Source organism: Apteryx mantelli, chromosome 8, assembly GCF_036417845.1.
Source record: "Apteryx mantelli isolate bAptMan1 chromosome 8, bAptMan1.hap1, whole genome shotgun sequence".
Taxonomy (NCBI): Eukaryota; Metazoa; Chordata; class Aves; order Apterygiformes; family Apterygidae; genus Apteryx; species Apteryx mantelli.
This window is the reverse complement of record NC_089985.1, coordinates 23066395-23091555: the sequence shown is the minus strand read 5'-3', so window position 1 is coordinate 23091555 and position 25161 is coordinate 23066395. Positions and strand designations below refer to the sequence as shown.

At 39.0% G+C, this 25161-nt stretch overlaps 1 protein-coding gene across 3 annotated transcripts; it reads right to left on the bottom strand.

Annotated features, from left to right (window-relative positions):
- Position 1: 1 nt before the first annotated feature.
- On the bottom strand, positions 2 to 22970 carry DNTTIP2 (deoxynucleotidyltransferase terminal interacting protein 2). Of its 3 annotated transcripts, none has more exons than XM_067300913.1 (7): positions 22584 to 22970; positions 6197 to 7944; positions 4579 to 4714; positions 3735 to 3830; positions 2943 to 3107; positions 1651 to 1760; positions 2 to 153 (listed from the first exon to the last, which is right to left on the bottom strand). In XM_067300913.1, exons 1-7 carry the CDS (start codon positions 22701 to 22703, stop codon positions 60 to 62), a joined length of 2469 nt encoding a protein of 822 aa, XP_067157014.1. In that variant the 5' UTR covers positions 22704 to 22970; the 3' UTR covers positions 2 to 59. The 3 variants fall into 3 exon arrangements, with proteins under 3 accessions (XP_067157014.1, XP_067157015.1, XP_013816803.2); XM_067300914.1 differs by lacking the exon at positions 22584 to 22970 and adding an exon at positions 13725 to 13819; XM_013961349.2 differs by lacking the exon at positions 22584 to 22970 and adding an exon at positions 8436 to 8692.
- Positions 22971 to 25161: the final 2191 nt, after the last annotated feature.

Genomic DNA, 25161 nt, shown 5'->3' with positions numbered 1-25161 from the left:
ATTCTGTAAAATAGTTTATAACAAATAAGTTGTTCCAGCTTGTTATTTTTCTTCAAGTCTTAATTGTGAAACTTCTTCTTCTTCCGATTCTTCTTCCCTGCTGCAAAAGCTGCTTTTTCACTCATGATCTCCTGATACTTCCTTTTATTATATCTGAACAAAATAGATAATTTACTTTTAAGCACAGTAAAATTAAAGTGCAGAAAAAGGTAACATGGAAAACACTCTACACATATAATTTGCCAAATTGAGTTCTCTCATGTTTTCTATGAGTCAAATTTCTTTAATTTTGTACACTTATGTCTATGTAAAGGGAAATCAACACTGGCATTAATGATAAATGCAGGTAAACTTGTTTCTGAAATAAGTTTGATTAAAGAATCAAGAATATTTGCATACCCAATGACTTCATTACATAGGCGATTACACTTTGAACATTTTGCCAAAACACTGCTACCGATTTCTTATAGTGGGAAAACTCATCAATATCAACAATGTTACAGAGAGGTTTTACTCATTTTTATGCTACCCTCTTAACAAACTTAGATAATCAGCCTCTACTCGACACTGAAGAGTGAGATAAGATTAACACTAAACAGTGAACAGGATATACTTACTAAATATGAGTTACTTGCTCCACTAATACAGATTCTTATGTACCTGTCCCAATTATCACTGTGGATCATGACACACTTAGCAGTACTGAGACTTTTAATTGCAAGTTGGAAACCTGACAAATACCTGCATTAATGCTAAAATATCTGGCTGAAGCCCTTGATTAGTCACAGCATAAATTAATTGATCAAATTTCAGCAACTTTCATATTTTAAAGTTACTTCAACAAACATCCGCCAAACCATGTAAAGTCAGAAAATTAATTAAGAAATAGATACATTAACTTAATTTCAAGCCTGACATTTACAAGCCTGACAACATTAAACTTTACTATCCCAAATTCTGGACTATCCGCAAGAAAACACGATGTTATACGGGGAGGAGGGGAAAGAGAGAGAAATGCAGACTAGCATCATGTAATAACCAATATAAAAATGGATCAACTATGGGATCTACTCCAAAAATAGTACGCTGGAAAAACAATAATTCATTCAATCATATTCTTCAAGTAAGACTTCTACAGCAATTTTGATTCCTATGACAAGTGGCAAGCTGGCACGCTTATAAAACTAAATCCCATGAACTTTCATACAAACAGTATAGGCAGCACTTTTCTATCAATTATGCCAAAAAAGTATTCAATCTTTCAGTCAAAACAAGGTTTATACATAGACATAAGTCACTCATTCAGAGTCCTTGTTTTTGGCGCAAGCCTGTGGGGACACTTGTTTTTGAAGTGAACCAGGACAAGGCTGAGTGACATTTCCTTAACAGTGACAGTGATGACCCCTCAGAGTTGGATAAAACCATTTTATGAAAATAAAAAATATACTTTCTCACAGTCTAATTAACCCCTGTCCCTTAGAGCTTCTCAATGGCAGTGCTGTAGAACTGCTAAAACAGATTTATGCTTACTTCTTTAAAGTATAAAAAAAACCCTCAACATATAAACTGAATAAAAAGAAAAAAGTAATTAGTTAAAATACAGTTCTCTCTCACATACAGGATTAGACTTACAAAAACATTTTTAAATACCTTCTAAACTCAGAATCCGCAAGCAGCTCTTCAACAATTGTTCTTTTCCTTTGTTTCTTAGGGATTCGGCTGTGATAAAAGTCTATGGGAGAATCAACCACGGTTCCAACCTAGAAAATAAAAATTATAAACGACCTTACTGTAACAGCAAGATGTTCATTGTTTTGCTCCTTTTTTTTGTTTTTAACCCCAGTGACAATTCTTAAGACATATACACAGATGACCAGAATGGTATCTTTTTTTTTTTTTAACCTGGTAAAGTGTAAAATGTCAGACATAAGCAGTGTTTTGTATGCAAAGTAACTTTTTTTCTCATTTTTAGTGCACTCAGGAGGAGGGTCTGAGTTTTGAAATTGTACGGTTTTCAAGATTGGACTGCTGCATCAACACTTACCTTCATAAACCAAATCCAGCTCTTAACTTTTAAGCAACCGCACAAACCTACGTCTTTCCAAGGAGGGAAAGGAAAGCCTCTTGACTGTCTTAACTCTTTCCTATATCATCACAGTGTTTCTGCTAGATGACTAAACAGTAGTTAACCCTGCTCTAATTTAAGGGCTCCAACCTGAAAAGCATCACATTTATGCCAACTGGCATGTTGGCCAGTTCAGTAGTGGAGATACACGGAGTAATTATTTCATGTAGTAAAAACAGACCACATCTCATTATTTGGAACACATCTGTCCAAATATTTTCATGCTCAGAAACTTCAAAACACATACAACAAAATCCAGCCTTTAAAGTGAAACGGTAGTATTTTGAGGGATGTGGACCATTTCCTCAAGTGTGCTACCTAATCAAACAGACATACATACATGGAATCAAGCCAAGTTCTATATTTGCTGCAGTAATTATTTTCCTCATCAAAAAGCTTCAAGGCTGAGAGCTACAACAGCAGAAATTCTAGCTGATCAATAAGCCAGTTGGTGCCACTCAAAATATATTAATTAATAAAATAAACACTTATTATTTTCTACACCCTTGTTAAAAAAAGCCAATACTTTAAAAAAAAAAAGCCAGTGAAAATCCAGTCCATTGATGGCTGAGAATAGGGATTAAAAGGTCAAACATTTGTTGTTCTGTACAGTTGAAATTAAAAAATTCAACACATACACATAAATAAACACACAGTTAAGCAGTTGCAAACTGCAGCCAAATAGTCAAGATACTTTAGCAATTAAACTATGAAATTAAATCAAAAAAACATAGAGGCTACCAACAAATTAGGCAGGGAGTAAGGATAACTGCTCAAAACTTCAGAGCAGTAGTAAGTACTGCTGCTGCTTTCTTACCTGGAAATATTTTGGTAAACCTTCTCTATCATTCTTTTTATAAAAGTGCTTAGGGTCCAGCGAAGCTCTCATCTTCAAAACCTTGAGATCATTTTTCAGTTCACTTGTGATTTCTGGGGCTTTCATACCAAACCAACCATCACCTGTTGTTTTCTCTCGCTCTGCCTAGGATTCAATGCCAAGAATAATCAAATTACATTCAACAACCAGGACAGGATAGAGGGCTACTCCCCACCCCCCTCACCCACAAAGATGGGTACAGTATTTACAACGTATCTTTGTACCTTTAAGAAAGTGTATTTTATGACCCTTATTATTAGTAGGCCATCAGTGCTGTATTAATCACAGATTTGTACTACATGAGAGCATTACCTTTCACTTCAATTTCATGGTTACTTAAACGTCTGAAACAACGCATTATGTAGACAGTGTTAGATATGTAAAAGTTGTTCTTGTAAGAACTACAGAGAAACAAAACTGAAAAGAACTCCCAAGCTTAAAAATGCATGTTTAATCAATGCTGTAGTTAAGGCAAGCAAAAGAAACAAGGATCCTACTCAGGTCTGACACCACATCAGCATTTACCCTTCCAAACTTCTGACTGACACAATTAGCAAATAGACTTTGCTTCCACAAGACTGCTTTTCACAAGATGGTTCAAGGAAGATCCTAACTTCATTTTCAGTTCATCATTCCACTACCATGTGAGGCCTGTATGCGCACGCAGTCCCAACATGGGGTTTCCAACCTAATGTTCTGTTTTGTCATTTGAGTTATTAGCTCTCCACTCACCTTGCGCTGTTTCTTCAGCTGGTGAAGGGACTCCCTAAAGGGTGGAACACATTCCTTTTTTTCAAAATCTGGAGTTATTATACTCTTCTGCAAGAGCTGTAAGAAAAAAAAAAATTAACAACATCTGAGAAGAATTTTACTGCTCACTTGTATTAACAGAAGCTACCAAAGGAATGACGCAGAATCTAAGTAAGCATTAGAATAAAATACATTTGAGTTGAGAATGGCTTATTTGAGTCACAAAGAAGATAGCAGTGACCCTCAAAACGGAAAGAGGGAGCAGAATTCTGGCCAACAACAGAAAGCAGTTAGCTAGCTTTGGAAGAAATGAGATAGTGAATATACCAGAGTAAACAGGGCTATCATGGATGAGCCTAAGAAAACAGTCTCAATGAAAATAATGCATTCCTTTTTTCTCAACAGTGCTTTGAAATACAATCACTAATCCCATATTAGGAATGGTATGGACCCGAATTTAGTGAAATTTATTCTTGCTATGGACTAAAAACCTTGTTAGCAGACCTTCAACTCATGTACTGTTAGGTAAACCTACAGACATAGTTAAGTTCTCTTCTCTACAGGATAACTCTGGTATTTGCACTGCTTTTCAGTTTCTTAAATGTCACATATATCTATATTCTATATAGATAGATATATATATCTATATATCTATATCTATATTCTCAGAATTAAAACCAAAGTTATATACACTCTTTGGCAAGAAAGAAGTTCTCCACAAATTAGGAAAGTAGGATATGTCTTTCTAAACAAGCAAAACAAAATTATTAAATTAATATCTTTGTGTTACTGTAGTTAGTTAACTGCAAAATTATAAACACATTACCTCATCCTTCTTTTTCTCTTTCAGTTGTTTAATTACATTTGAGCTGGGTTTTTGTTTTTTTGCATCAAAGCTAATATATAAACCTCCAAGCTTCTTGATATTCAAACCAGGATCTATGCTGCTGGACAGATGTAAACTGAAAGAGAAACAGTTAATGACTAAATAAAATTAACAAGCATGTAGCTAAATCTTCTACTGTCCTCTGAGAAAGACAAACACAGAAAACATTTTCTTCTTCCCAATTAAGTGCAGCACTGCAATTTTTTTTTTTGAGTTCTCTGTACCTAGAAGAAATGGTGTTACATAATTAAGATGAGGAAAAAAACCCCATGCTATTATATGAAGTGAATGTTTATTAAAGAGCACTACCAGTGGAATTTCTTCTAAATATCTTTCATGTAGTATTCCTATCTTAGATACTGCTTTTATAAAATTGAATTCTTAATTTGCTTAATTTTGCAAAATACAAAAAAAATCCTTTGTTGCTTGCAAAACGAACTCATGACCAACACCCTTCTTCTATACATTTAATAGCTTGCTAGCAAAGGGCGGGGGGGAACCCAAACATATAAGAGGTAAAAATATTTTCAACTCTTAGTGAAAAGTATGAAGAGACTAGAATTCATCAGAGAAATGATGACGTTAAGTCCTTGTCTGTATAATGCTACTAGGAACAATGTCAATAAACATTTCAAAGCTAGTACGTCTCACAATTTTTTCATTACTTCATTCAGACAGTCAAAGGAATGAATTTATAAACAATGTATGATGGCTGACTCAAAAGGAGTTTTTTGATGGCAAGAATGAATAATAAAGTTTTATGAAGAAATATGCTAATATCTAAACAGGTACAACAGATATTTATTGTAGCTTGAATACTTATTAATACAAGGCCTTTATAATTTCGTGTTAAGCTATGAACTAATCTCCCGTAATATCTTTACACTGAATGCCTGTCTAAATTTTTGTACGACTTCCTGTCTACCTGAATGTTTTGAAAGGGTAAGGCTTATTTATCAGATGCAACACAATACTATGCTTTAAACATACAAAGTATACAAAGGGGTTTGAACTGGGGGTTGGACCAGATGAGCTCCAGAGGTCCCTTCCAACCTGAATTATTCTATGACTGAATGCTGAGCTGGTTTCACTTGAAGTGTTACCATCACACAGCATAGGAAGAATTGAAAACATAGAAGTGTCAGAAGCTACTGACTAGGATTAAAAAGCATGACCTAATTAAATTATGTATAGATGATTTACTGGACTTTATTTGTTTTTTAAGCTGAACACGTGCCAGGCCAGGTAAAGTAGCATCTCCAGAGGCCTAAATAGTTCAGAGACTTCTGTCCTGCTACACGTTAAACAGAAAAAAAAAAAAACCACTGAATTTCAGTTTTGAATGTATATCTACATATATATACACACACACATATATTTAGGCACCTAAATATAACAACTCTATTTTATAATCTGAAAAACCCCAGTTTCATGTCCATGACTTTGTGATGACACAACTCCTTCATTTATTCCACATCATTTAGCACTTATGTACATATACTATGCGTTTGCCTGAATGAAACGCGGATTCTTTAGTCATTCCCCCAAAGATACTTACACATCAATCTTATTTTTCAACAGTTCTTCTTCTTCATCTTTCTCATCTTCATCTATCAATTCCTCTTCAGCCTCTTCCAGATCTGAGGATTCCTCAACTTTTGCGCTTCCTTCAGGCTTACTTCCAGCATCACTAACCAGGTCTACCTGATCTAGATAATACTTTTGGCTAGAACCCATGCCTGGCTCAGTATCGATTACAAAAAGCCCTTCAGCACGCAGTGAACTGTCTTCTAAAGATTTGTTCAGGGAAGGTGTCTTCTCATCTGCCTCCGCGCAACTCAGATCCTCTTCCACTATACATGTGTCTGCTACATCACTATTTTCAGATTCATCGCTTTCATCTTTATTCAGAAACAATGCAAAAGAATCATTTTTCTTGTTTGATCTTTTGCTGCCGTGGGATACAGGTTCAGTATATTGTCCTGTTTGGTCTTCATTACTGTCTACACTGATTTCAAGCATTCTGGATTCACCATCAATGCTATCAGTCATTTGTGCAATAGTTATGTCTTTTTGTGGGCTGCTCACTACACTAGATTGCTTATGCATGCTTAATTCATCAGCATGGTTGAAAGACTCCTGTACAGCTGCCTCAGCATCTGCTCTTTCCTGTTCTGGATTTTTTTTACTTTTATTTGGTGTTATTTGTCCTTGGGATTCTAGGGATTGTTTGAGACTCATGCAGTCAGTCCAAGTAAGATCCATGCTTTTTAATTTTCCCCCTTCCATAAATACTTGACTGTGCTCTTCTTGTATTTGGCCACATACTTCCTTTGAGTCATCTACTCCAACAGTCTGTATATCCTTTATTGCTTTTTTTCTAGGCGATTCAGTGATACTTCTCTGTGTTACTTTTGCAAGACTGCTAGGTGTTGTATCATTCAAAAAATCTTGTTTCACATCTTCACTCAGGGTTGTATTGGCAGATCTGGGAGAACATTTGCTCTTAGGAGCACTGGGTTCTTTATTATCCTGAGTGAGAGAGGAAATGTCTTCTGTGTCAGAGACACATTTTGCAGCAGGTCTAGAATCAGAAATTGTTACTGGGTTAGATTTAACTGTGTCTTCAATTAAATTCTGATCTTCTGAAACAGTTTTGTTTACTTTCTCAGTCTGCTCAATATTTTCTGCTTGCGATTTCATTCGCATGCTCCTAGTAATTCGTTTGGTAGTGACAGATGGTTCCATAAGAAAACAGCATGACTCTGCATCAGAAATATCTTCACCCTGGGCTTCACAAATTGGATCTGATTGCACTTTCCTTTTGCTTTGCCTGCTTCTTGTAGTTCTGGTAACATTAGGCATCCGGACACCAGAAACAGCAGAAGAACAAGACTCAGCTTCAGAGACATCATCTTCATCCTGAGTCCTGCTTAACTCATTTAGAAAAGCTGTCTTGTCATGCCTTTTTTTGGCAGGAGAATCCGGCTGATAAGGAACTACTATTTGTCGTCTTCTTGTTACCCTTATAAACAAAGGTGTCTGAAGACCAGACACAGAAGAGCAGTTTGATTCTGTTTCTGACACATCCCCATCAGTTTGTGGTTCAGCAACTGATTTTGCAATGGTTCTGTTCTGATTTCTAATCATTTGCATCTCTAAGGTATCACTGACATCTGATTTTGTTTCTGCATGTTCCAGCTCTTCAAGTTGAGATTCATGAATTACCTCTGGCCTACAAGTTGCTTTACTCCTTCTTCTAGTCATCCTCATAGACGCAGGAGTACTATTTTCAGCAGATGCTGTCTAGAAAAGAAATGAAAAAGTCTGCAATTAACAAACAAGACAACCCCACAGAAAGCATGCTTTACTAATCATTAATGCTTTTTTAAACAAATCTAGTCAAGCTGATAATGTATTATCTCTCTCTTAGTAGCCCTATCTCCATGGAAGAAGCGTTACCAATCCATTCCTAGCTTACCCATTTGTTTGCTGTCTTTTGATCAACACAGGAGTAGAAAAAAAACCCAAAACACTACTCCCATAAAGAAATGCAAGTAAACCCAGATATCTTCAGTCTAATTCTAAAAGGTTCTAGCAAGTTGTCATGGGAAACAAATTCAAAAAATAACATTCAGAAACAAAGATTTGCCCAACTATAAAATGTTCAGGCCCAGCAATGGCCTAGATAGAATGTACCCCAAAATAGTTGCCATATCCAATTATAGCTGTTTTAGGAACTGACGGGTCTCAAACCCTAGTTTGAATCAGCTTCCTGAACGATGCTTGTACATTACCTCGAAGGCAGCTGAAAGTCTGGGGAGAAACTTGCTCTGCTGCAGGCAAGCACACTCTGCAATAGCAGGCTCCTCCCCACAAAAGAGTAATGCTGGGCCAGCAAAAAACATGTTGCCTAAATAATTAGAGTCGAAGTGACAGTTATTTGCGTGCCTGCTGCAAAAGCCACAGGGAACTGCTAAAACTGCAACAGTGCAAAGAAAAAAAAAATTGCCCCAGCCGTGGCAACGTTGAGTGGCTTAACGAGGGCTGCAGGCCGGGGCGGGAAGCCCGGCAGGAGCGGCCGCCCCCTGCCCCGAGCCCCGGCCACGCAGCCGCCGCCCCAGCCCCAGCCCCAGGCCGCGCCTGCTCAGGCTCGGCCCCGCGGGGAAGATGGCCGCTGCGCGCGGCCGCCCGGGGCCGCAGCCCGGGCCCCGCGCCGAGCGGAGCCGGGCGCTCCGCGGCGGCCCGCGCCCCGGCCCCTCTCACCTCCGCCGCGCCGGGGGGCTCCCGCCCGGGTGGGCTCCCCCTGCCCCCGGCGGCCGGGGGGCTCGGCTCCCTCCGCCGCGCCGCCCGCCTGGTGGCCACCATCCTCCCCGCGCCCCGCCCCTTCCGCGCGCACTTCCGGCGGCGGCACCGCCCCGCAGCCCCGCCCGCCGCCGCGCAGGGGCAGGGGCGCTCGGCTGCCGCTGCCGCTGCCCTGCCTCCACGCGAGCCCCGGCCCGGCCCGGCGCTCACCCCGCCGGAAGCAGGAGAGCAGCGTTCCCATGACCTGCCTCTGTATCATCCCCCGCTTATGAAAACAAGGTACAGATATAAAACAGAAAATAGCAAAGGTTCATCAGAAACTGAAGGGGAGTGCTGACCAGCACCCGGCTGCAACAGAGCGGTGTATCTACTTTGCATTGAAAAGCCTGAGAAAGCCAATTAATGTTTACCACATTCACATTCAATTCAGTTTAATGAACAAAATAAGTAAATATAAACATGCTTTCTGCAAAAAGCAAGGAGCACATTATGCATGGGTCTCCGTTTCCGTCACAGGCACCGATTGCTGTAACAATGCAATCTAAAGAAAGCTGGCTATAAAGGTGCAAGTATAGATGAGGGAGAAAAAACACCAGTTGACATACTAATGTACGTCTTCAGTGTTGAGGAATCTGATTTTTTTCATACTATTTTAAAATTTGTGAATGTGGTAATTTCAGATCAGCAAACCATCCAACAGTGGGGAGTATGCATTCTCTATTATGTGAAAGTATTACACATGCCATTTCATGATAAAGTCCCAGAAAGTGTAAAATACTATCACTGAGATGCTCAGAATTCATACAAAGCAGAGATGAAAGGTGTACATAGATTTCAAATTTTAATTCAAATTTTCAAGTTCCTCATGAAAGGAAATCCCATCTCTCTCACTTGAATGCAAAACAAATCAATAATCAGAAAACCTGATAAATTGCTACACTGTCAGTGACCCTACAAAAATAAGATCATCTCTTAAAATGTACTTTTCTATAGCAAGAAAACTGTTAATGGTTTACAGTAAGGAAATAAATCACAGAATCGCTGAGGTTGGAAGGGACCTCTGGAGATCATCTAGTCCAACCCCCAAATCCCATTAGGACAACCTGTACATTGTTTTAGCATAATTCTTATTTTGCAGTATTTCAATTTGTAAAACTGAACACATGCAAGTCTAATACAATACAGGATGTCAATAGTCCACCAACACAGAGAAACAGAATTTACAAATAGTGGTTAGTCATCAGCAGCACACAACTCTAAGATGGCACAGAAGTTTGAAATGAACCTCATCTTATTTTGAAAATCTGATACACACCAACCCTCCATAAAAAAAAAGACTAAATCTTGGTTAAGAAAAAAAAATTCAAACATTTTCTTGTTGCATTACTAGTTCCAGTTCTCTCCCTCTGTTATTTAACAAAACAACTGAAGAAGTCTAGGAAAACTTCCTAGAATTTGCCACATACAGGTAAGATACTTAAGGACTCAAAAATATCTTGATAAAAGTTAATGTTTTGAATTAATGGAATGGATTACAGTAAGCTGATACTTCTAGACAGTGCCTACAAGCATTGAAATTCCACTAGCTGCCTAAATAGTGAAAGTTAATTCCCTCACAGTCCAAAGCTCGAAATATGTAAAACCAAGTTAACAAGTACTAGCATAAAGCCCTGTTACTATCTGAAGTCATTAGGAAAATGCTTGTTTGATTTTAGAAACTTAGCATCAAGCCCCTGCTGAACTACAGGTTGAGTTTTTGGTATCTATTCTGATTTAAAGGCCTAGGAAATGAAAAGGCCTATTCAAAAGAAAGACTGTATTAAATGAGAAGCCTTGCCTTAGCTGCAGCAGTCTCTCTAGGATTCAAAAGCTAGCAGTACAGTACACATTAAGACAGCGCCACAAAGAAACATACGTAGCTTCAAGCTATATGCTAGTGTCATTTCTGAATGGCACTCGAGCAACAAAATTTCCTAGGCAACCTCAAAGTCAGTCATCCATTGTACATGATCATACAATGAACAGCCTCGCATTTACTCTCTCTTCTGTGGCTCCTGAATATCAAAAAACAAGCCACAGTTGAGAATAAACCAGGCACATTATGATTTTCAATTAACAGGTTTTTCATCACTTGTTTCCAGCTCTTACTTTAAACACACAATAATACATTTTCTATTTCAAACTGTAAAAATGCCATCACCCTTGTACATAAATTACAGAGGCACAAAGAAGCCAGAAGGAATTCAAGTAACACTCAAAGTAATTCTGAAGATGCTTTCTCCCTGCCTCCCAAACCACAGAGGTCTTTTATACTTTATTAGAAATAAACCAATTTTCCCATCCACACAAATTAAACAGCTGATGTGCCTATACCAAGTAATGACATATCAATTTTTTTTTTTGATAATTTTTCAGGAAAGATGAATTATCTACACAAATTAGTCTTTGAAAGTCTGAAATCTAGGTACCTACCAGGTTAATAGCTATTATTTAAGAGAAATTCAACCTGTTAAAAATAAAAATATACAAGTTTCTTTATACTACCTGAGGGTAGCTAAAATATAGTGATAGTTTTACAGTGTAGTGGTCATATAAAAAAAATATTTTGAACATTTTCTTTATAGATAATTTCAGTTAGAAAACAGTTTAATGAAAACAAAATATTTCATATTTTAAATGAACTGGTGAATAGGTTAAGAAAGAAAATTAGTATTAGAACACTGCAGACACTCTTGCTGACACCACTTAGAAAAATTACAACTTTTGGTCTTTGTTACAGCTGTTGTGAAAGTCTTCCTACAAAAGCAGCAATGTTCCCCTTGTCCCCAAGAAATTAAAACAGCAAGCTATTGTAAAAATGAGGAAGTGTTTTAAGAGGCATTTCTTTTAGCTTGTAAGATATAGCCTTTGGACTTGATAATTCCTCTGCTTTTAACAATGACCGAATACCGCAGAAGCCATAAAGGAGTCCATTCGTGGGCTTTCGTGTTCTGGATGCTTTCCTGAAGAACTTCTTGGAAACTTGCTTCACAGAGCAATTCTAAAGTTAAAAAGGGATATTCAAGCTTTAAATAATGTCATGTAAACAACTGGAAAAAATAACAGTAAGAGAAGCTTTGCCTACAGTCAAATATCTTAAGCTGTGCCAAATAGTCCCCAGATCCATTCTTCTGGAATGTGGGGTAAGTTCCTCAATATTAAAGAAATTTGAGACACTTGTTTTTGCCACATTAGCAACCAGAACTAATTAACTGAGACTTTTACAATATCAAGAGGGGTCTATGAGCAGAGCCATTAGCAGGATGTACCAAAAATTAAGTTTGAGAAGTCAGCTAGACAAACCAGAGGTGAGTAAAGAGTAAGGCTGAAATCAGCAAAGTACTGAACATTCTCAGTTACCTCTGCAGTCATTGGAAGCTCAAGATGTAGAACTTCTCCCACAACTGGGTTCACTTGTGCAAGCCCAGAGAGCATCTATTTGCCTGCTGCTCTACTAATGTTTCTATTGCACCAAAATTAAGAAAAATGGGCTTAAATGCCCTTAAAATATCACAAAGCAGAAAAGGAAGGACAATACAAATCCTGCAGGTGTTCCTCTTAAATATCAAAGGAACAATCTCTTGAAAGAGGAGAGTTCCCAAAAGATAGTCACTCAATACTCTTTAGCTGACCAAAACAGAAAAGTTAACATTAGCAAGCAACACGTAAGAAAAACCACTCCTTGCTTTGTTCTCTACCCCAAATCCTCACCTCTTTCATTTCATGACTTTTGATAGAGCATGAAATTGCAGGTTGCATTTTGGACTTCACAGGACATAAAAATTGCCAGATAGAATTGTCATTCATCTTCTGTGCTGCAGGGGCAAGTGCTGATATGTGCTCAAGCACTGATTAAATTCATTACTAATGACAGGGGTATTATAAAATGCGTAATTCACCAATACTGTCATATTTTCTCCTCTTGGGGGAGGGGGGAAGAGAAAGGAAAGAAAAAGTACTATCACCATAAACAGCTGGTCATGAAGACGACTACAGTCAGGGAATGAGCAAGATATTGTTCAAGACTTTTGGTATACAATTCCAGCAATATATTTAAGATATCATTATAGTAAGGAAGATTAGACAAGGTACAAGAGAAACTAATGCAATATCCCACAGTATTCTAGGGAGCTGGTAACTCAAGAGTTCTAGAGTCTAAAGGAAAGTCTCAAAGTCCTTCAATCATTAAAAAAAATGAATCACTGTTCTAAACAAGTACAGAATTTACACTAACTCTTTTCGTAATAATGCAATTTAAAAAAGTCACTTATTTGAAAGAGTCCTATTTAGACAAAGTTACTAGTTTACTAAACTATCAAAATCAACTGACCATGAATGTTACTTCACAAGCTGTTTCAAAGAAAGTCTCTGCAGGTATCTTTCATTTGTCATTTATTGGGCTTCAGCAACACAACTCATTTGATTCTATATTTTGCTGGAAATAAGCAATTTTTGAACAGTATGTAGTACATAGTTCTCAATGCTTTGTTCCATTTGCTTTTTTTAATCCTCCAGTTAAAACTATTCCAAAAGACTATCCCATCCTGGAAGACTGCTTTTATCTTTCTAGAAACAAAAACTTAAGAGCTTAATAGGAATATTTTATAAAGGTATACATTTAGAATTCTTTGTTCTGGATTCAAATGTAACAATGTTTGAAGCTCAAAGAAAAATTATTCCTCGTTTTGTACAGAATAAATGTATTTAGAAGTCTTCTATTAAGGTATCTGGTAAAGTCTTACCTTTTGGATCATTGTGAGTTAATAGCTGTATGTCAAATTGTTTTGCAAATGCTGTGAGATCAGGTGGCATAACACAACAGGAAGCTAGATTTACCTGGTTACTACTTGGTTTCACCTGAAAGTAACAGAATATTTTTATAAGAAAAAAAGCATATTAATGTACTTCTATTTTACTTGTTTCCCGATACCCTCTATTACAACAGAAACACTGCTTGAACAATTTGCCTTTGATTGCTGTTTTGACGTCTGGACAAGAATAACCCTAAACTTGCAGGATGCTGAACTGGTAATTCCTCCATCTGCAGTTTTCTGCAACACAAGACCCAAAACAAGGATAGAAACTAACGTCAAATACTGTCACAGTGAAACATATACCAATGCATTCTGGCTTCCAGTCTGCCGTGCTTCCTAGAGCAGCAGTTCTTTTTTTCTTCCTAGCAAAAACATTACGGGAGCTCTAGATTTGAAAATGTTTCAAATTAAAAACCCAGGTTTTTTGTTAAGGATATATAATTTGCAATCTTCCAAGTCTCCAAGTAAAGTGCCTAAATCAGATTAAGTTACAAGGGAATCTCCTCCATTGAGTCTTCGTCTGCTCATCACAAATTACATCCATGATCACCATGTAAGTGGTCATGAATGCCCCCAACTATTCTGCTCTCAATATATGCAACAGTGATGAGTACAAATCAAGATTCTTAGTATGACCTCTTATACAGATACAGTATGTTCACAAACTTCAAAAGAACACAAAATGGAGAAAAAAAGCAAAATAAGAGGAGCATTCAAAGAACTAATCAGGAAACAGTAAATTCACAAGCTTACACGAGCATACTACTACAGACCTCCATCACTCAAACATGACAAGAGGCAATCAGCCACACTGGACAAAAAAACATCACGCCACTTGATTCATAGTCTGCCTTCCTCCTTACACTTATGTTTAGCACTCAAGCAGCATTTTTCTAAAGATAAATCCTTCCAAGAGTAATAAAGCTGAAAGTGAAATAGGCTATGGTTTTAGACAGTCACTGGAATAAATCTGAAAGCTTTTTTTAGGTACTATTTATATTCCTTTCCAATACTATTTATAATCCTTTCTAAGAGCATTCAAAATTCAAACCTTCATTACTTCAAAGAACCTGCTACTGAACAGACCCGCAGTTTCCAATCTTTGCTGGCTTCATGTAAGAACACGGAGCAAGCGACAATCACAGTTGGAGCCTCCCCCACCGCAAACAACATAGTGACCATCAGTAATACGCTGAAAATAACAGGGCTAATTAATATTTTGTATATAAAACCATTTACAACAGAAGTTTATAACAATGTGGCAATCAACGCATCTGTCTCAGAAATGCTACAAATAGGAAGTTTGTTCTCACCTGTGCCCAAAGATACAGCTGCTCTAGCAGTATTTTATCTAAGTCAGAGGTACCTATGGCAACAATCTTTTTGTTTTGAACTAGATTTTCGAGTTCTTGCCAATAGGGTTGTAAATACTCCAAGGAGAGGCTAATTCCATCTTCAATAGGAGGTGGGGCGATAATGACAGAATCTAACTGAGCAACTCCAAGTGCAGAACATGCTGAGGAAAGAACAAAAATACTGCAAAATTGTGTGCAAGGTATGAACATAAGCACCATGACACTTCAAATTCTGCAAAAAACACACCTCCTGTTTTCACTCTGCTAGTTTGCAATTCACCATTTGAGAACTTTGAGAGTACCTGTAGTCAAGGATAGTAACACAAAGATTTTAACAAAGAATCAAAGATAGAGCTGAAGGCCAAATTTCAATTATAGGTCTCACAACAAAATCAAATGCAGCCTGAAGCTCTTTTCTCCTTTTCAGTGTTAAAAATATATTTTTCCTCAAGACAGTGATGACTAATACAATCCTCAATTCCATCAATTTCTTACTAAATTCATAATCTTCTCCACCAATTATAACCCAAATACAGGACACAGAAGATCTATGCAATATATGTGAGGAGTCAGATGAAAAACACACCCCATTATGAACATTTAAATTGCAAGAGAGAAGTGGCAAGTCTTGGAATGTCACAGAGCTTTATAAAGAATGCAAGTCATGAGGTCTCTTCTGCATAGTAAAAAGAATAAAACTAAGTCACTAAAAGTATTTTCTCTTGAAAGATGACTCTACCAACATATTTTTAGCAAATGATACTACAATTTAGAATAAAGACACTATTAAATGGGGTATTGCTAGAAAAGAATGATGCCCGACCCTTTTTTCTTTGGAAATCCCTCAGGCCCAATCTTCCAAAGTGGTAAAGTTCAGTACTTGTGTTGCTCACAACCATGGCTATGATAGACAACAGAACTTTAGACATCAGTACAGCCATTGTATTTTATTTTCAGTAAAATTGTTTGGTCAGTTGCTTGTAGCACTGTTTTATTTCTCAAATAGCAATCTCAGAAATACCATACAGTTAGTACTGAAATTCATATTGTGTTAAAAAACTGGCAACCAATAAGAACTGACAGGAACTTACAATATCACTGTTACTAAAACATTGTGTGCTATTCACTATTTAACCAGTTTTGTATGAAAGAATAAAAACTTGCTCCTGCTTGGAGCAAGGAATGAGATATGAGTTTATGGACCAAGGACTATTGGAGGGATGGGGGCGGGGGGGTTCCACATTTATTAAGCTTTCTGACAGAAGCAACATTATTTTTTTTTCCCCCTCAAAGTTACTAAGGTCCTTCTATAGAGGAAAAGAGAACATACTTGTGACAGTCATTGAATATACCTCTTAGTTGGAAAAGCTCTGAATTCTATTTCTAAATATTTAAGTCAGAATGAAGCCCTACCAGATGTTTGAATCTCACACTTACCCATGCCAACTGCATCTCTGATTGATGAAGAGTTTGATCCAACGATGAAAAGCTTTGCTATTTTCAAAGAAACTAGAATCAATAACTAAAACAAGCCAGCTACTACCAAATAAACAGATATTTACTACTTTTGCTATATACACTATACATGAGTTCTTGGGTAAAGGGTTCTTAAGAATGTATACCAGCCACTTCAGAAGACTGAAAAAAACTGTTCTGAAAATTGACCAATAAAGACACTGTTCTCTTAAATTTGAAAGTTGTTATATAGTCTCGAAACAGGAAATCATCTAATGGATGATCTGAACAACCAGAAAGTAGGATTTAAGCATCGAAACACTAAGTGGTAATCATAACATCCTGTTTAAAAAAACCCCGAACTTAACAGTACAGACAGACCTCTTCACAACTTACTGACACTCAAAATGTACTAGTGTTAGTTTGGACTGCCTCCTTCAAGTTCATCATATTCAACCTGGAAAAATTATGCAAATAAATGTGCTTCCAATGCTATTTCTTAATTGCAGAATTAACTGTAATAATTTGTATCAGAAAAGTCAACTAAGGTTCATAAAATACATTTAAGATCTGTTGAGAGGATGGAAGTTAAAGTAGAAGACCGCTGAGCTGTTAATACCTGAAACATTAATTCAAGACTTTCTTGACCAAATTCTAGATTCCCCAAAGCAAAGTAGGACAGGGTATATTACTGTTATTTCACTTAACAATTACAAAACAAGAAAAATATATGAACACCCTATTAATAACAGCATATGAAACCTTTTTATCATCACCGGATTTATCCCTTGACTCTGTTCTTACCTGATACTTTCAACTCATCTCTTTCTTCAGGATTTATTTTTTCTATAGCTTGAGCTACAGTACATTCCAGAACCTCCAGCACTTCCTGCAGTAAGCACACTAGATTTAGGAGCAACTCATCACTAGAAGACAGTAATAAGCTTCTCAAGAATGCTTTTAAGTAATTCAGCAAGAAAGCCTTGCATCACAAGTATTATAAAAATGCAATGACACAAAGAAGACAGTAACCCAATGCTTCTTGACTTCTATGAGGAGAGCAGAGGAAAATAAAGATGTATGAGATGACCTATATGCTCATAACATCAAAAACATGAATTACTGATCAGTATTGTTGGAATAAGCTTCAGTAGAGATCTTGCTTTTCTGATGTGAACATATCACTGACAATTCAAAATGCCTTGCTAAAAACAATGAGAGAGAAGGAAGGGGGGGGGAAAGGAGAACCCTCAAAACCAGTTCATTCAGTTTTAAAAACTCCACCGTCAGAACTAGTAGTTTGGGGTGTTGGGTGTGAAGAACTTTGCATAATAATATTTTGTAATTTCAGTAAATCCAAACATGAAAATGCTGAAAAATACAGAGATTTAAAACAACTATTTTATAAAATAACTATAGTAAAAATTTGGAAAATTTCAGAGGTTTCACTCTCTGTCCACATCTAAGCCTAGACTGAAATCTTATGTCAGCTGGTACAAGGTGACTTTTCTTGAGGCTTTATCTACACAAAGTTTGTGCTTTTATTTATTTATATATATATGTGTGTGTGTGTGTGTGTGTGTGTGTGTGTGTATCTGTACACATACACAAACACACACACACACACTCTTCAACAAGAACTTCTTCATAATTCCTGCTATCATACAAAAAAAAAATCTTCAAGTGAGTCATGGAGTTATTCTATGCAGTCAATGTTTTTAAAAAAGTTAAGATTTTTTGAATTCTCAGAAACCAGTATAATTCATAAAATAATTTGGAATTATGCAGGTAATATGTTTTAAGAGAAAACTTAATTTACACTAATAATTAACTTTAAAAGGATTTCTACACCTTATGCAGACAAATGTTTATATTTATCTTCTCAAGCGATCATTCAATCTTCCACAAATCATACAGCAATAACTGCTTCACCACACTCCAGCATGGAATACAGCAACTAGTAGTTTATGCCAGCATTACCCAAGAACCAATGAGCATGAACGAAAAGAACCATCAGGAAAGTTACTTTTTATATGAAGTATGTTAATATCTCACAGAACAAATAATGTATTCAGTGGGAGCTCATTACTGCTGTGTTGATTTTCAAAAATAATACTGAAAAAGGAACAGGCAAATACACTAGATCTTGATGTCACTTGGCCAGGAACTTGGTTTTAATTACTACCCATAAGCCTTTACCTCTTAAAGGGAAAACTGCTAGTTCTGAATCTTCAGGAATATTTCTGAGACAACCAAGGCTACACTTAGAGTTCCCCTCAAACTGGGCAATTTTCAACTATCTAGTTTATCATCTCCATGAAAGAGTCAAAGTTCAGAAAATTCTCTACTGAGTTTTTACAAGCACACTAGCAAACTTGTAAGGTACATTAGTTTTTTGCAATGGCCCCAACAATAAGCTTGAAATCTTACTAACCAGGACATCTATTTTACTAAGAATTGTCTTGTTTCTCATCAACAGGATTGTTTAACTCAGTGTTTCTTAGCCTTTTCAAACTTACTAAATATTAAAAAATATAGGAGTTGAGAAATATTTTAAGATATCTGGAGCTGCAGATGCATTTATATAAACTTAATAGATTAATTTATATTTTAAAAGGTGTGAAAAGAAAAAATATTTAGCTGGTCACATGTAACACAGACATGAGATGCAGAACATCTCCTACCTGGTTTAGATCTTGTCCGATCTTTGAGCTCCATTCATTCAGTGTTTTTTGAATGCAGTCCCGCACCTATAAAATATTTTTTCATATTCTTGTATAGTTACATTACATTTGCACAGAAATACAAAGAGTCATAGGTGTATTAGGAGGACTGACAGAAGGTAAACTAATGGCACCATTCCTTCAACCGCAGAAGATTATTCCTTCATAGTTTCCACTGGAAACTTGTTCCAACTAGTTTAATTCTACTTATATGTTTTCCTCTCCTCTTTCACAAAAAATTTTAGCAGTAATGTAAGTATTGCGTTTCATGTATTTCTCAGGTCAATGCCACCTTTAAAGGAAAAGAACACTTCTAAGCAAAACAGAACTAGTTTTATTAATGCAGAGATTCTTAGGTTTGAATGTAGTTGGATGGTAATAGCATACATGCTACATTGTTGGAAATGAGAATTCAATACATTCATTATATTCATTACTTTTTTCCAAGATGCATCTGCCCCTTGTTCTTAATTACCTGCCTATTCCATTGCGCCATATCATTAATGCCTTTAAGGCATCCATTACTGAAGATGGAAACTAAGATCCTACCTTGCAGTTGCATTTTTCCTGCATCCACAGATGCAAAATTCACCTGACCAGGATTCTGATCATGGGTCTTCTTAAACATAATAAGGCGCTACTATGAAGTCTCAACAAGCTAATTAACTGCATATTGCACCAATGCTTTAGCTGCTCCAGTGCTCTAGGTTCCCACTTATACAACTTAGGAATTGTTATCCAGTGGGCTAAGTAAAGGTACAGTCAAACTGATACCTGTTGCAGACAGAGACCCTTCATGAGCCACTGCTTTACTTTACTTTTCAACAGTGTATTTTATATCTGTGTCGATACCTATTTTTTTGTATCATCATACAAAAAAATTGAATTGCAGTTTCCTGTGGCAACTAACACCAATTCAGAGAGCCCATAATAACATCAGCTGCTTGTATGGACTGACAAGTATGGAAGCCAACCCCCCACCCCCTCCCATAAGTAAAAGTGGTTAGCACAATGTTTAAGACATAATACAGTGAAAATATTTTGTGAATACAAATTCTAAGCATTCTTTCCTAACCATTTAAAAATGGGAGGGAAAAAATAACTGAGTCAAAAGGCAAGAATTGACTCCCCCCACCAAATAACTAATCACAAGGCTGGAACTTCTTCAGTACATTCTGATGTAACTTATGTTATCTCTTCATTTCTGAGAAAAAGTGAAGTGCCAGTATATTCTGCATATAACTACCACACAACTCTCTCACTTTGCATTTCCATCAAGTCAGTATACACTAACCTGTTCCCAAAGCACACCACTCCCCTCCCCCCCCCCCACCTCCTAACACATGTGAAAAGCACGGTGTATTTGGCTGCTTTGAACAGCTTTTCCAAATACCTAACTTATTTCCAAATAAGTTAGGTCCCCAAACTCCTAACTTAGTTCATATTCTGCAGAATTTTGCCTTAGATTCTTACACTAAAAAAATGTACACACAAATTACTCTAAATAGAGCAGTTAAAAAATAATTTATTTCCAATAATTAATGATGATTATTGAGCTTTGGAATTCTAGTAACTCTCAGAAGCAGGCAGTCTTATGTACAATCGCAGATTTCTCTGTAAACAAATGAAGAAAAATATCTTAATTGATTAGGCATGCACCACTTTTATACAACTCTCCAGAGGCAAGGCTGTCTGTTATGATACAGCCAGCTTTTTGCTACAGAATCTAACCCTATTTCACATTAGGCACAGGAAGGTTGCCATGTGATGGTAACTTTTTAGTTTGACCTGGTTGCATATTAGAACAAATAACTTTCATATGATGAATTCTTCCTTCTTATTACATCATCCTTCTAGACAGTCTATTTTTTATACCATTTTTACATGACCTGTACGAACTCAACCAACTTCTGTAGTATCAACGGTGCCACTATATAGCATTAACCAGCTGAAGTTATAGTTCTTGTGGTTATTAAATGACCATTTTCAGATTACTGTGTAATGATGAGACAGCAAATACAGAGGTTCTGAAGACTATGGCTAAAGGATTTCCACCCACTTGTACAGGATTATCTAACTGTTGGCACACATTGCTAAAGGTAAATATTTTTAAACTATTATTTTTAAATATTATTTTTTTTCAAAGTTTTATCAAAAATGCCATCTATAGTCTTTACAAAAGACAACAGTGGCTGAGACCTGTCACCAAAAATGAGTTATTAAAATTAATTTCAGGTTAGAAAAGAGAATTTTCATCATTTGCAATGCAAGTTCATACCAATTTATATCTCTCTTGCCAAAGAGGTGTCAGCAATCTACTTTGGCATTATAGCCAATACTTAATCTTGTAATGGTCATTATTCCTCGAGACCAGAAACATGGTCTGGTTTCATCAGCAAGAGACTTGAACACAGCAAAGTTTAAAGTTTCACCAGGTAGACAAATGCCCCCGGGTGGAAGGTGTCAGGGCCTCTAACCTGTTGCTAGCAAAGCTTCTTCTGGCTAACACTTCTACTGCTCGCAGAGAGAGCACCTTGGTTTTCATGCGTATTTCAACAGCAAAACCACATTCACTGAGAAGGAATTAGCCCCCACAGTGAGGCCGGCCCTGTCAATACTGCTCTTCTGAAGACCGGACAGACCTGACAGAACCCGAGTCTGACTGCCTTTTAACTAGGCTACAGTACATAAAACAGACTTCAAAAAAAGTCCGATTGTCCTTTCTATTTCATACCCGGATAGCGCGAGCATAAGATAGTATTAACGTTACAACAGGCAGAAGCACAGGCAACAACGCCGCCCCGGCTGTGCCTGGAGCGCGCTGCTTACCGCCGCCGGCGCCCCGCAGCTCGGCGCCGCGGGTGTTCTGCGGTACGACCAAGGCGGCCGTTACAGCACCTAAACGTTTGCGCCGCGATAGCGGACACCGGGCGATGCCTTCGAGTATTTTATTCCGGGTATTCCCCTGAGCGCTCTGGGCTTTCTTGCTCCCGACTCCCGACAGAAGGTGCCTGGATGCTCCCCCGGCCGCCATGCGGGCCACACCGCTGCGGCACAGCGCAGCCCGCCCCGTGAGACGCCCCCGCCGCCGGGGCTGCGCTGGGCAGCCGCCCGGCCGCCCCCAGCCCGAGCCCGGAGCTCGTCCCCTTCGCCCGCCGCGCCGCCCTGAGGCGAAACTCCGGCGCCAACGGCCGCCGGCACCTTGAGGGGAAGCCCCGGGGCCAGGAGCCGCCCCACGCCCGCCCCCTGCTCACCTCCTCGCCGGGGGTGGCCGGGCACTTCTTGCGCAGGCAGCCCCAGTTGAGCAGGTTGCCGGTCTGCAGGTTGAGGGTGGTCGCCTGCTCCAGGAGGGCGCGGGGGCCCTCCGTCCCCATGAAGAAGCCGCGCGTTGCGGGGGCGGCGGCGGCGGCGGCCCGGCTCTCCGCGATACCTGCCGTGGCGGGCAAAGGCGGCTCTACCCTCCCGCGGCGCGGTGACTAAGCAGAAACAACGGAGGGGGAGCGCTCTGTAACCCTCCCCGGTCACATGGCACGAGGACAATGGGCGGCGGGGCGGGCCCACCCGCGAAGGAGGGCAGCGGCCGAGCTTCCCAACGCCCGGTGCGGAGCCCCGCCGGCCGCGCCAACGCTCGCGTCACGCGCCCAACGGCCGCCCGCCCGCTCTGCGCCTGCGCGTCGGCGCTCGCCAGGCGCCTGCCCTCGCTGGGCGGCCCGGGGCGGGCAGCGCCCCCTGGGCGCCGGCGGCGGCATGGCACGCTGAGCGATGGGCGGGGCGATGGGCGATGGGCGGGGCGACGGGTGGGCGCGCCCCCCCCCGTCCTGCTTGTCCCGGGCCGCCTCGTGGCCACGGTGCAGCCGCGTCCCTGTTTCAGCCCCCAAAGAGGAGCCGCGATGAGAGCAGGAAGAGGAGTTCGTCAATTATAAATAGTTTTGCTGCATCTAGAAAATACCCTATTTTGGTTATATTTCATCCCCTGCTTTAGTTCCCGGCAATGACAGCGGGAACTCTTCTGTAAGTGATTCTAATGGGAAGCACTTAGATGAAATAGATTATTCTGTAAATCAGTCATTCAGTAAGTTATTCTAATGTGCCTAAATTTATTGTTTTACACATATTTTTTATTAGGTGCTCTCAAGCTTTAGTCATGACACTCTGAGTTTAAGTAACAAATTGTGGTTGATAGAAAATGAGGGAAAAAGCCCCCAAAAGGAAACCAAATGCTTATTTAGGTTTATGTTTACATTTTGATGAAACTTAACGTTTAATTCAGACTACATTACTCCAGTCTTATGCCAGATGATTTAAATGAAGATACATTGGGTGAAACATGAAGTGAGTCACTGCAGTGACTCAGGACGAGGGTTTTGGTTCGTTTTAAGACCAACTTGTTGCTGGCGCGATACGGTGAATGTTAAAGTCCTCCTGCATTACAGAGCCAAGGGTGAAGGGTTTTTCTTCTATGCATAACTACTGTGAAGGGGAACAACAAGCTCTAAATTGCAATTTTGCTGTCAGCACTGCAATCTGAATTGTGTTCCTTACAGACTTTCTTCCCTGGGCTGTACATTGAGCCAAAGCATCAGCAATTTGCATAACTTCTCTCCATCCAAAACATCCTCTGAACACTTTCTGCTATAGAGCATTAGTCTAAATGTTTTTAATATTTTTGTTTGAATTATTTTTACATATTTGATTTGATTACTTTTACATATTTTTAATGTTTTCTTTATATGAATACAGAACGTGTGGAACTGAAATATACTGAAGGAAATGTGAATTTATTTGGAAAATCAGTAATTTTGTTTTTTTTTCTTTAAAATAAAAACCCAGAAAGATTAACCTGGCCCAGAGATTAACTGTACAAATTCATAATTGCCTTGAAGAGGAGTAGGTCCATAGCTGTTCATAGATTTGTCCATATTTACACTAGTAATGAATTCTGTCCTGTTGGGTCTTTCTGATCCACCTTCAAGCTTTCCAGTAGAGGCCTCTTTTTTTTTGTGAAAGCCATTTTTTGATATTGCATTTAAGCAGCTTTGGTTTGGGTTTTTTTTTCATTCTATGGAGTCAGGTTAAATTTGGGGATTGCAAAGGGTTTTTACGCAGTGCAAAACATAAATGCTTCTGATTATTGGAAATTTATAGCAGTGGAAAAGCAAGTTCCTTTACAGCATATAGGATTTGCTAATATTTAATTACTTTAGCTCTAGAAAAAAGGATATCATTTAATGAATACTGATTGGAGGAAAAACAGTATCAGCTTCTGTACTGCTTTAAGCCATACATTTAATCCTCTGGGGCTACAGGCACACCTCACGCTGAGGAGAAGAGCCCATTCCCGCGTAGTTCTGTTGTCAGTCACATCACTGCTGTAGCGTAAGGTTTAGTGTCAGAGAAAGAAGGGGAATGTTTCTGGATCTTGATCGATTATATTTTTGCTGGTTCTCCCATTAAGATACTTCATATCAGTAAAAAATAGGAAATACGATTAATTTCCTGAACTAACTCTGTAACGTCCGAGGAAAAACACATTTTCCTTTTGAATCAGATGCCACGGAACTGTCATCTGTGTAGCCGGCGCACGTCAGCGATTTCCCCCCATTTCTGGGCACGGGAAACCGCGGGACTTGGTGCACTGGAGCTACCGGCGGCCCCGAGCGCTCCCGCAGGCGCCCCGAGAGGCGGCTCCGCGCGCCGCGCGCGGCCCGGCCGGGGCGGGGGAGGCGGCCGCCGGCTCGGCTCGGCTCGGCTCGGCTCGGCTCGGGGCGGCGCGGCGCGGCGCAGCTCGGCCCCGCGCCGCAGCACGGCGCCCCGTCGGGGGCGGTGCCGCCG